Source organism: Condylura cristata, unplaced genomic scaffold, assembly GCF_000260355.1.
Source record: "Condylura cristata isolate star-nosed mole 26May11 unplaced genomic scaffold, ConCri1.0 scaffold00003, whole genome shotgun sequence".
NCBI classification, from domain to species: domain Eukaryota; kingdom Metazoa; phylum Chordata; class Mammalia; order Eulipotyphla; family Talpidae; genus Condylura; species Condylura cristata.
The window spans coordinates 33,643,571-33,659,430 of record NW_004567104.1 but is presented as its reverse complement, the minus strand read 5'-3'; the positions used below and the strand labels follow the sequence as shown (position 1 = coordinate 33,659,430).

Here is a 15,860-nt window from a genome sequence, read left to right as displayed (position 1 = left end):
GGGCGGGTCAGGAGAGGTCTGCCACGCCATGTGGTCTCCTCCGGGGCAGGCGGGAATCGAACTCATGCGGAAGTGGCTTAAGCTTCCCAGTGCAGTGCTTTAACCCGCTGCGCCACCAGAGAGGGCCTAAAGACTCATCGTTAAAGAAAATGAAGGAAAAGATAAACACATGGGATTACATCAAACTGAAAAGCTGCTGTACAGCAAAAGAGACATTAACAAAGACAATGAGACACCTTACTGACTGGGAAAAAAATCTTTGCACTCCATACAACAGACAAGTGACTGATCACAAAGATACACAAAGAGCTCACTAGAATCCATAAAAACAAAATAAACAACCTAGTCAAAAAATGGGCAGAACTTAAAAGACACTTCTCCAAAGAGGAATTGCAGATGGCTAACAGGCATATGAAAAAATGTTCAACATCACTCATAGTCAGGGAAATACAAATCAAAACACAATGAGATACCACTTCACACCAGTGAGAATGGCACATATCAAATGCTGGCGAGGATGCAATGAAAAAGGAACTCTCCTACATTGCTGGTGGGAATGCAAACTGGTGCAACCACTATGGAAAGCTGTATGTAGCTCCCTCAGACTACTAAAAATAGTGCTACTATATGACCAAGCAATTCCACTCCTAGGAATCTACCAAAAGGACACAAAAACATTAACTCAAAGAGATACATGCACCCCTATGCTTATCACTGCACTACTTACAATAGGTAAATCCTGGAAACAACCTAGATGACTGGAGCAAGAAGATGTGGTATATGTATAACATGGAATACCATTCAGTAGTCAAAAAAAAAGATAAATTCATGCCATTTGCAGTAACATGGATGGAGCTGGAAGGGATTATGTCCAGTGAAATAAGTCAGAAGGAAAAAGAAAAATGTGAAATGGTTTCACTTATAGGAGGAATTTAAGAGAACCAAATAAGATAGGGGGGGAAAAGTGTATTTTCATTACAATACAAAACACAACAAAAAAATACAATCACAAACAGATAATTATAAACCAGAGAGATCCTACAGGGAAGGGGAACATAGTGGGATCAGAAGGAGGGAGGAATGTGGGGGACTATAGTGATGATGGGAGGGGGAGAGGACAGTAAACATTGTTGTTATAAAATGAATAATAATGCAAATAAACATATACAAATACATTAAAAAAGGAATTAACAGCTGAAAGGAAAAAAAATGTATTTGTATCTATGTATAGATGTAAGTATGTGCTTCTTTTTATAGAGCTTGTAAAGAAAAGGCTGTTTTCACCAGAAAAATGTGTATGTGTGAAGTTTTACATGCAATTTAGGGGCTTCAAATACTCACCACTCAAAGCCCATGGATTCCAGATGAAGAACCTTAGATAAACTTGCATAAGTACTGTGTTTTAACAATGTGAAGACGAGCCTTAATACTTTTTTTTTTTTAAAGATTTATTTATTTGTGCATACAGAACTGGGGGACAGGCCAAAGACTAAGGGGTGGTGAGAGGCTTCCCCAGAGACAGAGTGGGGAGCAGAACAGGCAGATCGACGAAGTACACTGCTGAGGGGAGCAGCGGGCGGGTCAGGAGAGGTCTGCCGCGCCATGTGGTCACCTCCAGGGCAGGCAGGAATCGAACTCATGCGGAAGCGGCTTTAGATTCTCAGTGTTGTGCTTTAACCCGCTGCGCCACCAGGGAGGGCCCTTAATACATTTATTAACCTTACTTTCAAGCAAATGTACTAAGTATAGAAACAACCCCTATTTCCATCCATAACTTACCCTCTGCTTGATGGTGTAAATTGTAAAACTCACGGGCAATGATCTCTGCTAGTTTCTCACACCATTTCTTTGATGGACAGAAAAGTAATACTGAATGGTTATCACGAATGGTCTCATAACATAAACTAACAACATGGTCCTCATCTCCCTAAAATACAAAGAAAAATAGTCACTCCAGTGGAACTTTCAAAGCATTTTCACATTAATTTAAAGTCATTCATTTCGCTTCATGGGGAAGGTTTTATGAAGCCTAGTAGAAAAGTGTAAAAAAATTTGTTACAAAGTCAGTAACAAAACAAAGAAAAAAGTAAAGCGAGAAAGTAAAAAACCTTATACAAAATGAGATGGAAATATTTTCTATTCATTCTCCTTTTATTGATCTTCAACCCTTCAGTAAAGGGGATACAATGGTCAACAAATGAAAACCAAGGTCTCACTGGGTTAACATTTAAGCACTAAACAAATAAATGTAAAAATACAACCATAACGTGTAAAACAATTTTCTGGTGTTTTGAGGCCTCTTATTTGACAGAGAAATTTGAAAGAAAGATTTCCCTGAGAAAATGTTTTAACTGACATACAAAGGATGCAAACATTATGTCAATGAAAGGTAACTGGGGGACAGAAGAAACACCAGGAGAACAAAGAACATATATGAATAACTGTATTGGCCCAGTGAGTTCTCAAAACCAGCTATCTGTAAATGGATTATTGCTTTTAAAAAGATTTATTTATTTATGAATACAAGAGCTGGGGTACAGGCCAGGGTGGTGAGAGGATTCACCAGAGGCAGAGTGGAAAGCAGAACAGGCAGATATACTGAAATCCACTGCTGAGGGGAGCAGTGGGCAAGATAGGAGAGGTCTGCTGCGCCATGTGGGTCACCTCACTGGCCAGCAATGAACCTGTGCTGCAGGGCTGTTGGATAGCTTTACAGTGCTGATGCTTAACTGAGGCTATATGTGTAAATCAATTCACCCATCTATTTACACATTAAACTAATATTTACTACGTGCCAGATGTTGTCCTAGTTAATAAGCAGTGGAGGTTCTGGGGGTAGAGAACAAATCAGTAAAAAAAAAAAAAAAAAGATTTGCATTCACAGTGTTTCTACTCCAGTAAGAAGAGATGTACTTGCCTAAAACAAGGCAAGTACACTTAACTCAAAGTATATTCCATTTTGAGAAGTATTAAGGAGGAGTATTAAGGAGGGTGATATCATTTAGATAAGGTGGCCAAGGATGGTCTGAGAAAGTAACATCACAATAATATTAAAGATAATTTTTATTTTCAGCTTTATAGAAGATACAATATTCAGAAGGGTTTAGGATACATCCTAATATCACAGTCATCAAGTATCATCACCAAATATCAGTTAGTTCTCTCTGACTCCAAAAATGATACTCTTTCCACACTACACTAAACCTACCACTAAACAAAAGGCTGATTTTGCACTTTAGTATTTAGTGTACACTAAGTCATAAGTATACCTTTTCCCAGTTATAAAGAAAACTCTACAAAATTAATTATTTCTATGTAACTGAAAGCACAGCTACCAATTATTTAATATCAAACCCACTAGCTTAATTTAATTTCTTTTTACTGGCTATGTAATGCATATTCAATTACTTTTGCCATCCCTAATTTATGTAACTCAAAAATTGTTAATTGGTTAGAAAATTACAATAAAACAGTGATTATAGCATAAAAATAATAACTTACCTTCACTTGTAGCATAGGTTGAAATTCCCTCAAAAGCTTCAGTGAAGAATCATATATAGAATTTCCAATTTTTACTGATTCCAACAGTGGTACAGGACGAAAGTCAGTATGGTAGAGTTCAGCATTCAACCAGGAAGCCACGAGTTCCAAATTAGGAAGAGTAGCACTCATGCCAATGATCTGTATGGCATTAGACAGGGGATTGGCTAAATCTGTGCAGCTATGAAAAACAAATGAAAATAAAGAATGCTATACAATTACAGAGAGGTAATTTATGTTTCCTTGATTACTAATGAGATTAAGCATCATATCATGGGTTTGCATATCCTCTTCTAAACATTTGTTCAGGTCCCCTGCCCACTGAAACATAGGGTTGTGGGGTTTTTGGATTGGTTATAGAACTTTTTTAATGCTCTGGATAATTACTTTCATTTCATTAAAAGTTGCCTTGTCTTTACAGTTTTTTCCTTCACTTTCTGCAGCATTATATAACTATTCTTTTTCTCAGTTCTTGAGATGAATAATTCATTAATTTTTCAGTCTCTCATATCAATTTTCCTTTCAAAACAAATTTAATCTCATTTTACATGTTTTGATAGGACATATTTGTATTGTATTTCCAACTCAAACTGTCTTCCAATTTCTATTGTAATTGCTTTTTTGACCCCAAAATGGGGCAAAAGGTATTTAATTTCCACAAGTGGTAACTTCCTAGTTATGTTTTTTCAAATGCTAATTTCTAGCTTACTTCCACTATTGCAGAGAATACATTCTAAATGAGTTAATTCTTTAAAATATGTTGCTCAGTATATGATACTTTTTGTAAATGTTTCATGGGTAACTGAAAAGAATATATGCTATGTTGTCATTTGGTATTTGTTCTACATACATCCCTTAGGTCCAACTGCAAATTGTACTTGTTATATCTTCCATATTTCTACTGATTCGTCATATCGTCCATATTTCTATATGAATTATTTCGATGTTTTCTCACACACAGGGAAAAATATGTTGAAATAACCCTAAACTGTTTATCCAGCACAATGAATACTAACAAAGTAAAACCAAGATGTCAGCAAGAAATTTCATAGTGAGAAAGAAATGGTGTTCCTAAAAAAAATCACCCAGAGAGAATAAATAATTTTATACAAAAGATAAAGCAGTAACATGATACTGGGTTTCTCAAAAATAATTAATGAAGTAATGTCTTCAAAAGTCTCAAGGAAAAAAATTTTAAATCTTAGCTTTTATACCTGGATAACCTATAAAATAATTACAAGGTATTTTCAGACATGCAGGTTATCTATGAAATCATGCCCATACTGCAGTAAAAGAAACCTTCTTGGAAGATATCTCCCTCCAAATGAGGTAATAAATAAAGAGAGAGACATGGACTCCTAAAAACAGGGCTCTGATTCAAGTAATAGTCACCAGGAGTGATAACAAAAAAGAGAGATTTGAAGATAACTGTTGTGTAACTCTGGTTTTAGAAGAAACTTCAATAAGATGAATTTGTTAGAATTGCAATTGTGTTGAAATAAATTAGGTAGAAATTAACACGAGTGGGGCAAAGACAAGGCATAATTCAGCGATAACTACAAAGAACCCAACTAACAAATAAAAGCAACCTTTATTAATCGTGCTGACAGAGTAATTTAGAAAGTACAAGTCATCATGCTCCATGGCTCAGCTAACAAATGGTATGTCATAACAGTAAATACTAATCTAAGCAAAATTATAACTATTATTTGGTGAATGGAAAGAGGATAAAAAGGTAGAGCGTATGCCAAAATTAGGTAAAGAACATAAAAAGGAGTTCACTATGAACTTCTTCTATAGTAAGTATAACGTTTAAAGTTCAAAACTCAAGTAGATGCATTTAGATACACCAATGTAAATAAAGTTTAAAAACTATGAATTGAAAATAACTGTTCTGTGAGATAAATACTATTTTTCAAAATTAACTTTCACTACTTAAATGAGATGTGTATAATTGGTAAATGAAAATTTTAAAATTTTAGAGTAAAATTTCTATCTTAAAAGTAGTGAGCAGTCAGAAATTCAAGAATGTTTCTAAAATATTTGTTCTTTGCAACAAAAATGAACTGCTGTACATGAATTTATTCTAAATAATTGCTACTCTCCTTTAATTTTTACTCATACTTAGTGCACTTTTTCTCAACACTGAAATACAGAATTCAGTTATTTCAGGGACTCACCAAGACGCTGATTTCTGAGTAATATAGCAAATCTTCGTCAGTAAAAGTTCTAGCAGATACCCTCGATGAGAGTCTCCCAACATATGTAATTCATCCACAACCACCATTCCTAGAAATTTTCCAAATAATAGCTTTTACAGAGTTTCACAAGAGCATTTTTAAATACTAAGTATCTTATATCTTAAACAATAAATAGCCATTTTTACAAAATATCACAGGTAATGCAAATTTCTTTATTTTCTTTTTAAGATTTATTTATTTTTGTGTAGAAGAACTGGGGTGTAGGCCAGAAGTGGGGAGTAAGAGAATTCATCAGAGACAGATTGGGGAGCAAAACAAGCAGCTCTAATGAAATACACTGCTGAGGGGAGCAGTGGGCAAAACAGGAAAGGTCTGCTGTGCCATGTGGGTCAGCTCCTTAGCCACAGATCAAACTCAGGCCATTGGAGTGGCAGCAATGAGACTTAGCCATTGGAGTGGCAGCAATGAGACTTAACCTGTAGGCCACTAGAAAGGTCCAATGCAAATTTATAACCATAAAACAAAAAAATCAAGACTCCAAATAATGGGCAATTCTCTTTTAAGGTATTTCAGATATCATAAGTGATGCTCATACAATATATATATCTTCCTGTACCTCCCTACTATTACTATGCTAAACAGCAGCTTCTGGATCCAGGCTGGATATGACCAGATATGACCATCCCAGAATATGATAATGACACTACAAATTAATTGCAGAAATGGCAGATCCAGGTCTAGTGTATTTTCTTCAAGTTTAGATAAAAGGAGTGATGAGAAGTGACTTTGGGGTCCAAGGATAGCCTCCTTATTTTCTAAAGTAAAAAATACCAGGAAGTACAGTCAGGAATATCAGCAGTATACAAAACTGTCCCCTCTCCCCCAGGTATCTAATGTTTAAAGAATAAGATGCTTATTCTTACTTGAGAATGATAACAAAAAAATTTTGAATTTCCAGAAATCACAATAGTGCCACTCCATTCCATCAAAAAATTGCAATAGAAAGTTACATGTTCATTTGCTGATTTTCTTACCTAGTAGATCCATCTTCTTTTCCTCTATGAGGCGATTGATCAGACCGTTGGCTCTCTCAATTGTGCAGACAGCAATATCCAAGGAAGAGAAGTGTACTGCTGGAGAGCTGCTGCCCATATAACCATCTACCTTTAGTCCTACTTCCTGAAACAGACTCTGAATTGAGTACACAAGAACAACATAGGTTAAATTATTTTAAATTCTTACATTGTAGATTGAGGCTACCCCAGAACACAGACTATACAGAGACCTATCACGTTAATCTTAGCTACTCCTGGCCAAAAACCAAGGTTCTTTTTAGAATCATATAATAAAAAGATGAAGTTAAAATTGACAAAACTCAGTACAGAGATTTTCTGTTAAGACATAGTCAAAAAAAATTAAGTGTGCTATTTCAATAATTCCATTCAATAAGCAGTTCTAAGAACTATTTGTAGAAATTAAAGCTGGAGACTATACCTTAGCACTAATCTATAAGTAAGAAACTGACTCTTTTTTAACTGATGTAATACTTTTAAGAAACAAATGACTAGTTCATGAAAATATTCTTATTGTACATTATAGTATTCTTTTAAATAATAATAGTATTCTTTTAAATCCTCTCACAGCCCCTGTACCTCTGGCCTGCACCCCAGTTCTGTATGCATAAATAATCTTTAAATAAATAAATAAATGGTCAACTTTTAAAGTTATACTGGGATGCGACAAAAAATATTTTTCACTTATTTCTATAAATTTATTTCAAATGTAGTTTCCAATAACTACAATATTGAACTCAGTACAAGAACATTACCTGGAGATAGTATTTCTTCTCTTTAGCCACAGAGACAAAGGGCAGAATAAACAAAGCTTTCTTCCTTGTTTCCAGAACCCTCTTCAAAATAAGTAATTCAGCAACGAGAGTCTTCCCAGCACTTGTAGGAGCTAAAACATATTATTCCACAAAACAATCACAAAAAGAAGCAATATTTGACAAACTGCATAATAACACGTTTTAAACCATATTTCTAGTAACTACAGAGCCTAAGATTAACCTATCAATAAGGTCCCAAATAGCATTTGAAGATTTTATTTGCCTGACTTGCAACCAGTTTTCTAAGTAACTTTTCTCATGATAAAAGAGAAAATTATTAAACAAATTATCAATAGCAACAGATAATGAATATCATCACTGAATATCTAATCTTTACCTAAGACCCTTTCCTTTAAACACTGTACAGTTTAAAGCACTGCTTTGAGGAGGTGAAAGACTTCCTATATTAAATGTAGTTATGGGGCCCTCCCTGGTGATGCAGTGGGTTGGAGCACAGCACTGCAAGCCCGTAGCAGCTGCTTGAACGTGAATTCAATCCCCCACCCCAGAGGTGACCTACGTGGTGTGGCACATCTTTCCTGTCTAGTCCACTGCTCCCCTCAGCAGTGTACTTCGTTGATCTGCCTGTTCTGCTCCCCACTTTGTCTCTGGTGAATCCTCTCATCAGCCTTGTACCTCTGGCCTCTACCCCAGTTCTGTATGCATAAATAAATAAATCTTTGAAAACAAGATTTAAAAAATGCAGTTATAATTCAAGTTGAGAAAGAAAAGGTGAGTTGCTGGTATGGAAGGGAAACAAAACTTGTGAGACAGGAAAAAAAAAATGCCAATCAGAAGAAAGAGTATGTACAAAGGCCTGGAAGAGAAGTCTGGTTTGTTTGTTTGTTTGCGTGACAGCAATTTAGTAGGCATGAAATATAAAACAAGCTGGGGAGTGAAAGAAGAGATAAAACTGCCACATGAGGCCCTCCCTGGTGGCGCAGCAGGTTAAAGCACTGCACTGAGAAGCTTAAGCCAATTCCGTATGAGTTCGATCCCCCCTGCCCTGGAGGAGATCCACATGGCATGGCAGACCTCTCCTGACCCGCCCACTGCTCCCCTCAGCAGTGTACTTCCTTGATCTGCCTGTTCTGCTCCCCACTCTGTCTCTGGTGAATCCTCGCACCCTCTGCATCTCTGGCCTGTACCCCAGTTCTGTATGAATAAATAAATAAATCTTAAAAAAAAAAAAAAAACTGCCACATGAAAAATTCCATCATATAAGGAATTTAGAATTTATCCTGAAAGCAATGCAGAGTGCATTGTATGAAAAAGAAGTAACAAGATCATGTTTGTATTTTATAAATATCGATTTATAAATATTGAACAGAGAAAAAAGGTAAACTGGTTATAAGGTTATTGCATAATTTAAAAGATAGTAAGCTAAGTAATTGACTATGAACAGAATAGTAGTCAGAAGATACCTCACAACAGATACTGGACTTGATTCAATAACGTGAGTTGGTGACCAGAATTGTCAATGACACCAACATTTTAGTTCATAAAACTGAATGGTCAGGTCATCCTACCACAGCCACTGTCACTATTTAGTATTTATTGAGTACTGTATGTGTCAAAAACTGTTTTGATCACTCTCCCACATTCTAATAATTTGCAAGGCTCCATAGAAAATGGTACAATTTCAAGACTGCCAGTCTGTCTCCACAGCCTGAACTTTTATCTGCTGATATATTGTCTGTTATTTGCAGTCTTAATCAAATATCTGAATAGCCAACAGTATCAGAGAAAACTGATACTAAGTGCATTTTTCCAAATGATTAGTTTCTAAAATCAGTAGAGTAAGCTCAGAAATTGCTTCTGAATTTCCTATAAAGTATATTAAATGTGATTTTGAGCATACCACAAACAGAGCAATTTATAAACAGTATAAATTGTGTAAACATTAGAAGTGTATAATATTAAAATATAATGTTCACACTATGAAAGGCAACTGAGATCAATGGGGAAGATCAAATTTACATCTTCATCTTATCCTCTCTGGGTCATTTGCTTGTTGAGAGAAATGGTAGACCAGCTGTTTAATTGGTTGTTTTTCTTGCTTCCCACTACACCAGCTATATAATGGAATTTGTGTAAGATATACACACGAGACTGCTTTTCATGTTTTTTTTTAAATGCGTCTCTACTTTTAAAAGCACTCTCATCCACCTTAAAATCATAATACCTTTACATTCTATATTTTTTAGTAAAATAGAAAAAAGTAAACGTGCACAAATTTGAATACCTGAATAGACCAAATTCTTCCCTTCCAGGACTTGTCCAAGCAAAAGGCACTCTGCCTGCCATTCAAACATACTTTTTACACCAAAACTGTGATATTTCTCCAGAACCGCTGTGGGAAGTCCCCAATTTGCCAATAGCAGCTTGTCTGTTTGGTCGTCAGGAACTGTCTGCTTGTTTTCGCCTTTCAAGAAAAAAAGAAAAGAGTTAGCAGTTGAATTTGACTCTAACAGGGTTAATTCTCCACTGCGTTTAGGGATTCCTAAGTGGTGTCATAGACTATGTAAAGCACCTGTAAGGAGTACCGGGAACTACCAGGAGTGAGATTTGGCCAACCAGCAGGTTGTTTCTGTAAAGGTAGAAAGACCAAGAACCCACTTGAATGTTACTATGAAGAGGAAAGTGTCCTGTCGCACCGGGCCGGGGCACTAAACTAAGCAGGGCAAACAAGCAAGCTCCCGCGCAGCAAGGACGCCTCCCGACGAGGCCGTGCTGGGCGGCCCCCTCGCCCGCAGCCCCGGGAGTGCCGGGGAGTACCTGCAGCAGTGGCCGGCCGGCGGCCGCGCGCCTGCAAGCTTCGTCCCAGGCCCGGGGGCGGGCTCAGCACCGACCCCGAGGGGAGCAGGTGGCTGTCGCTGCTGTCCCCGCCGCAGCCCGAGAAAGAGTCGGAGCCTGAGGTCGAGCGCCGCCGTTTCCCACTCCATCGCGGAAGATTCATAGCAAGCTCTGTTCTGCCGTTCAGGACAAAGCCCAGTCCCAGCTTCCTCCCGTTCGGGAGAAAGCGAACGCCACAGCAAAAGCCGCCATATTCCCGCCACTGCTTTCAAACTCTAGCCTCCTAGCCCGCCCCGGAACCATAGAGTTCTCAGTGGCAAGAGTAACCTCAGAACCATAGAATCGTGGGGACAGAGCGGCTCTCGCTGTTGTCTAAGACTTCCGGTTTCACGCCACCGTTGTTTTGCTAGTGTCAGAAAATCGAGCACGACCTACGTTAGGAAAGTCTAAATATATAATTTCCAGTCGTTATCAGACATGTCCAAAAGTTTCCTTTTTCACCATTTCTGGTTTGAATCGTAGGGTTATTGTATCGCCATGAGATGAGCGGCCCATAATAAATTGGAGAAGTAACATAGTGATATTTTTATTACAGATTACGTGCGCAAAACATTAGACAAGTAAAATTTAGGACTTGCGATGGAGCATATTTGGTTTCTTCTAGTGTATAATCGTGGGGTGGAAGCTACTTCTGTGCACAAGTTTTAGCTTCACATATGTGATGGAGAATTGGGGACGTGTTAGGGAACTAGATCCTTTATATAGTATGAATGCTGGATGTACCTGAGTGATTACGACAGCAGTTTATCAATGGATCTGTGCTCTACCTTTTGCAAGAAAAATCAGAGATGTGACATAGGTTGCCCGTTATTACCGTTAATCGCCAATTACCCGTTAACTGTTAATTACACGATTCGTTTCACCAAGCAAATCTAGAGGGCGAAAGATCTACAGTTAAGAGACCGTGCTATTAACACTAAAATCTTAACTGAGCCAGTTCAATTTGTTTAAAATATGTAATACAAATCTGGCATTTGAGTATCAATCCTGTGAAAACCTGCCTTATAAACATTTTTGAAAGACAATACTCTAAAATTCCGCTAGATGGTGACTGCTCCACGACGAAACACTATGCATCTGCTCAACTATTTGTTGAACACTACTGTGTTTTGTATGTGTCAGGCAATGTCTGCTTCTCACAAAAAGAGTCTAGAAAAGGAGACAAACATAAAACAAAATTTAAATTGTACTAACGCCTAGGCAAAAATGGACAGAGGGAGAAAAAAAAGATTGTAATTTATAGTGGGGGAAAAACAGTTCTGAAATGCCTTTTAATATAGAGTTCAAGAGTGATATTCTGGAACCAATCCAGTTAGGTGTCAAGATTTACCAGTTGTGTGATTTTGCATGCTTAGTACCTTTCTGTCTCTCTTCCCTCATTGTATGACAATAATAATAGTAACAACCTATTGTATATGGTTATTATGAGTACTCAATCCATACAAAACGCTTAGAACAGTGGCTACCCCATAATAAATACTATTCAGAGAAAATGATATTTAAATGTTCTAAATAGCTCTCATTATATATCTAGCATTTGTGTGGGAAAAGAATAAACCAAAGAAACCACTCACAAAGACATTTAAATTTGTGTTAAGTGAACTATGGTCAAGTGAAGGAAAATAAGAGGAATAATTTATCATCCCACGGAAAAGTCTAAAAAATATTTAAAAATCCACAATTTATTTCAAACATTCAACTTATATTTCCAATTGTTAAAAAAAACTCTTAGAAAATACAGATGAGGTGTCTACTTCTGAAAATAGTCAATAATTCTTATGGTAACAATTACCATAATAATTAATGTTTAAAACTGGAAGTATTTCCCATCTGTCTCTTGTCTGAGTTTGGGTTCCTTGGCATTTTATCTATGGTACTTCTTCAAGGCCTGAATTAAAGCCACCAAAAGCAAACATTTACACATTTTTTCCATTTACTTGGGAAGTACACCAATTCTGGACTGTGGGTCTGCCAAATGTAGCTGACCAGACCTTACAAGGCTCTTTTCAAATTAAACAAGGACAGGATATTTAATCCATCGTGGGAAAATGGGATTACACCAGAAGGTATGACAAGGAATAGGGGTGGGAGGTTAGGGAGTTGGGTGGGTTGAATGATGTACTTTAGTCCCAGAGATTGATCAGTGGAATGACTTGTTAAGGAGATTGGAACCAAGATTATGATTTACCAAATCAGTTTACTCACCCTCCCTAAAGTGTTAAATAACATAATCATATTTCCAGTTTGATCTACCTTTTTCTTTTTGTTCTCCTATCAATAAAAAGGCCAGGATCTTGCTCTTCGAGAGCATCCTACTTCATACTGCCTGCTCCATTACTCTCCTGTTTTTTTATCAATGAGGTGTTGCTGATGCAACACTGGACCATTTTAAACTTTAATCTCTGGATTATTTGGGATCTTTTGTTGTTTATTTTGTAAGATACAATATTAGACACGAGAGCCAGATTTGTACATGCTTCCATCTTCACCATCTCAGTCTACAGAAAAGACTTCTCTGCTTTATTTACTAATGTCAGGTTTTTTAATATGGAAAAGTAAAATGTACACAAACCATATTTGTAAATTGACTAAAAAAGAATCATCTGAACAGGCTGAATAAACTGTGCTCTTCACATGAGTGGAATGACTTGCAAAAACTAAAGATAGAAAATATCCAAGATCCAAAATATGGGATGAGAATGGTGCTAATTTTGTCTAATGTGATCAGACTAAAGGGGTTTTGTGCTTGAAGTTTAGTGGTTCTCACCTGGAGCAAATGCAGTGGCATGTAGTAGTCATAATCCCCTGGTGAACTTTAAAAAATATTATCTTACTCCTAGAGATCATGATGTAATTGGTCTGGATGACTCCAGGCATTGGTATGGCTTAAAAGCTTCCCAGATCTTGCTAATATGCTGCTGAAATTGAAAACTTCTGGTGTAATTCTAAAGGATGCTGCAGAATTGAATTTAGGTGACCTGAGTGACAAAGTTTTAACAGGAGACTAAAATTAACAAGGAATTCTGAAAAAGATCTAGTCTTCACAATGACCCAAAGAACTAGCAGAAATAGTTTACTTATGAATGGGAATGGAAGCAAAATTGAAATCACTTCAAAGGTTTAGATCAAAACAAAGCCAGCTTAAAGATGGTAAAACTAAGCTGTGCAATTCTGAAAGAGACTAAACAGTGCTAAATATACCTGTAACTTCTAAGTTCAGATATATATGCTGGACTCCCATTTCTCACAAGCAAATACTGTTGACTGTTTATCTAGGAAGACCAGACAGACAGTCTGAGGGAGAGGAAGAAGGAATGGCCAGGCCTGCTAAGGATGTGGTTTTTAAAGCAGAAACTGTCTTTGATTTGATGAGGACAAGGATAAGTAGCTTGACAGGAAAAGGTCAAAAGCACAGCGTCCTTCTTGGTGTTGGTGGCGGGTAGGAAGACAGAGCAATACTTATCAAGCTTTCCAGGCTGCCATTTGGAATGGATGTACACTTTTAGATCAGAAGTTATAAAGTCTGAGGATTTCTCTAGATACTATAATCTAGATTTCTTTTCATTCCACATTTAAGTTTCTGTTCACATTTTTCCTCATGCTATTTTCTGTCTTGTTGAGATTGGGAGGATCTATTATTCAGATTCACTGATTCTTTCCTTTATCCTCTTCATTTTGCTAATAAGTCTTTCCATTGAGTTTGGTTTGGTTTGTTTGATTTTTGATTATTGTCATTTCTAGTTTTAATTTTTCATTTGGTTCTTTTTGAGACTCAGTTTCTTCACTGAGACTTTGTATTTTTGTTTTTATCAAGAATATTTGTAACTGTTTGCTGAATCCTTATGATGACTGCTTAGCAATTCTTATCAGGTAATTTGATATCTTTGTCATCTCAGCCTTGACAATTGTTGATGTCCCACTTGATATGAGATCTCCCTGGTTCTTGGTAAGACAAGTGATTTTCAATTGAAATTTGGGCATTTTACATATTACATGTGTCAAAAACTTTGTTTAATCCTTGAGTTTTAGAAGATCTCCTCTACTATCAATCTGGTGGCTGGAGGTATCACAAATGGAGTTGGAAGTCCAAATCCTCTGCTCAATCCTCCTTGGCACTGGGGAGGGACAGAGCATCTCATTACAGCAAAGGGGTGTATCAATTCCACCCTGCTAGGAAGGGGAAAAACAACATGTTTCTTCCCTCACTTGCCTCCACTGACACCTTTTGAATGGGAGGCTATTAAAAAGTCATAGAAAGGGCCCTCCCTGGTGGCACAGAGGGTTAAAGCACAACACTAAGAAGCTAAAGCCACTTCAGCATGAATTCAGTCCCCGCCCGGGAGGTGACCCGGAGGTGACCCACAGGGCCTGGCAGACATCTCCTGACCCACCCACTGCTCCCCTCAGAAGTGTACTTTGTCAATCAGCCTGTTCTGCTCCCCACTCTGTCTCTGTGAATCCTCTTACCGCCCCTGCACCGCTGGCCTGTACCCCAGCTATGTATGCATAAATAAATAAATATTTAAGAAAAAAAGTCATAAAAGGTCTCCCTACCAAGCCTTATCTGTCAACCCTGGCAAGAAGTAGAGGAAGACCTTATTGCACCGGGGGGGGGGGGGGCTCCCCAAACGTTCTCAATTGACTCATCACCACCTGACAGGAATGAAAGTTCTCATTCTCTGCTTGGCCTATAACACCTTCAGGTGGACACAAGTTGGGGAAAGGGTGCTACCTCAGTATGGCAAACACGAAGTCAAGCTCAGCCTTTGCTAGTCAAGACGGAGATGGAACTGTAGTTCTGTTGTAGAGTGACGCTGTTCAGAAGTTTTCTGTCTTCCCTGACTGGCTCTTTCCTGGTCCTTTGATAGAAAAAAAGCAGACTTTTCTTGGGCTTTTTTGTTTTCTGTGCCCATTGGCATTTCCAGATTTTTCAGATTGCTAGCGTTTCCAGTGTCCTGTTTGAGATCTGTAAGGCAAAACAAAAGTGACAACACAAGAAATTCACAATAGTGAATTTGGGGCTGGGGTGGGGGTGCGGGGGCAGGTTCTTTCTCCCTCCCTTTCAGAGCTTAGGTTTGCTTTTATGTAATATTTAGGGCTTTTAGTTCTACTTAGCAGGAGAGATAGGGGAAAATACATCAAGTTTATCTTCCTAGGAGCATAAGTCTGTTTACACTCTTAACAACCTTTCTAGGAGAAACACACTGTGTTTGAGAATGTGTTTACAGTGGACGCCCTGTCCAGAGGCCTTTAACAGGGTGGTTTGCCCAATCCCCAGCTGTTCTAAGTATTGGCTAGTAACTCACAGCTTCCCTCTTCTCAGGGGACTTGCCCTGTGCAGACAGGAGTTATCTTGGTCTGTCTTGTGAGTCACC

General features: G+C 37.7%; 1 protein-coding gene across 1 annotated transcript in view; it reads right to left on the bottom strand.

Annotated features, from left to right (window-relative positions):
- Positions 1 to 10,588, bottom strand: part of POLQ (polymerase (DNA directed), theta) — a 69,775-nt gene extending 59,187 nt beyond the window's left edge. Inside the window, 7 exon segments of the mRNA XM_004675174.1 lie at positions 1,780 to 1,927; positions 3,502 to 3,721; positions 5,721 to 5,829; positions 6,776 to 6,932; positions 7,570 to 7,700; positions 9,875 to 10,054; positions 10,408 to 10,588. Coding sequence (XP_004675231.1) covers positions 1,780 to 1,927; positions 3,502 to 3,721; positions 5,721 to 5,829; positions 6,776 to 6,932; positions 7,570 to 7,700; positions 9,875 to 10,054; positions 10,408 to 10,588 — 1,126 coding nt within the window.
- Between the last annotated feature and the right edge of the window lie 5,272 nt (positions 10,589 to 15,860).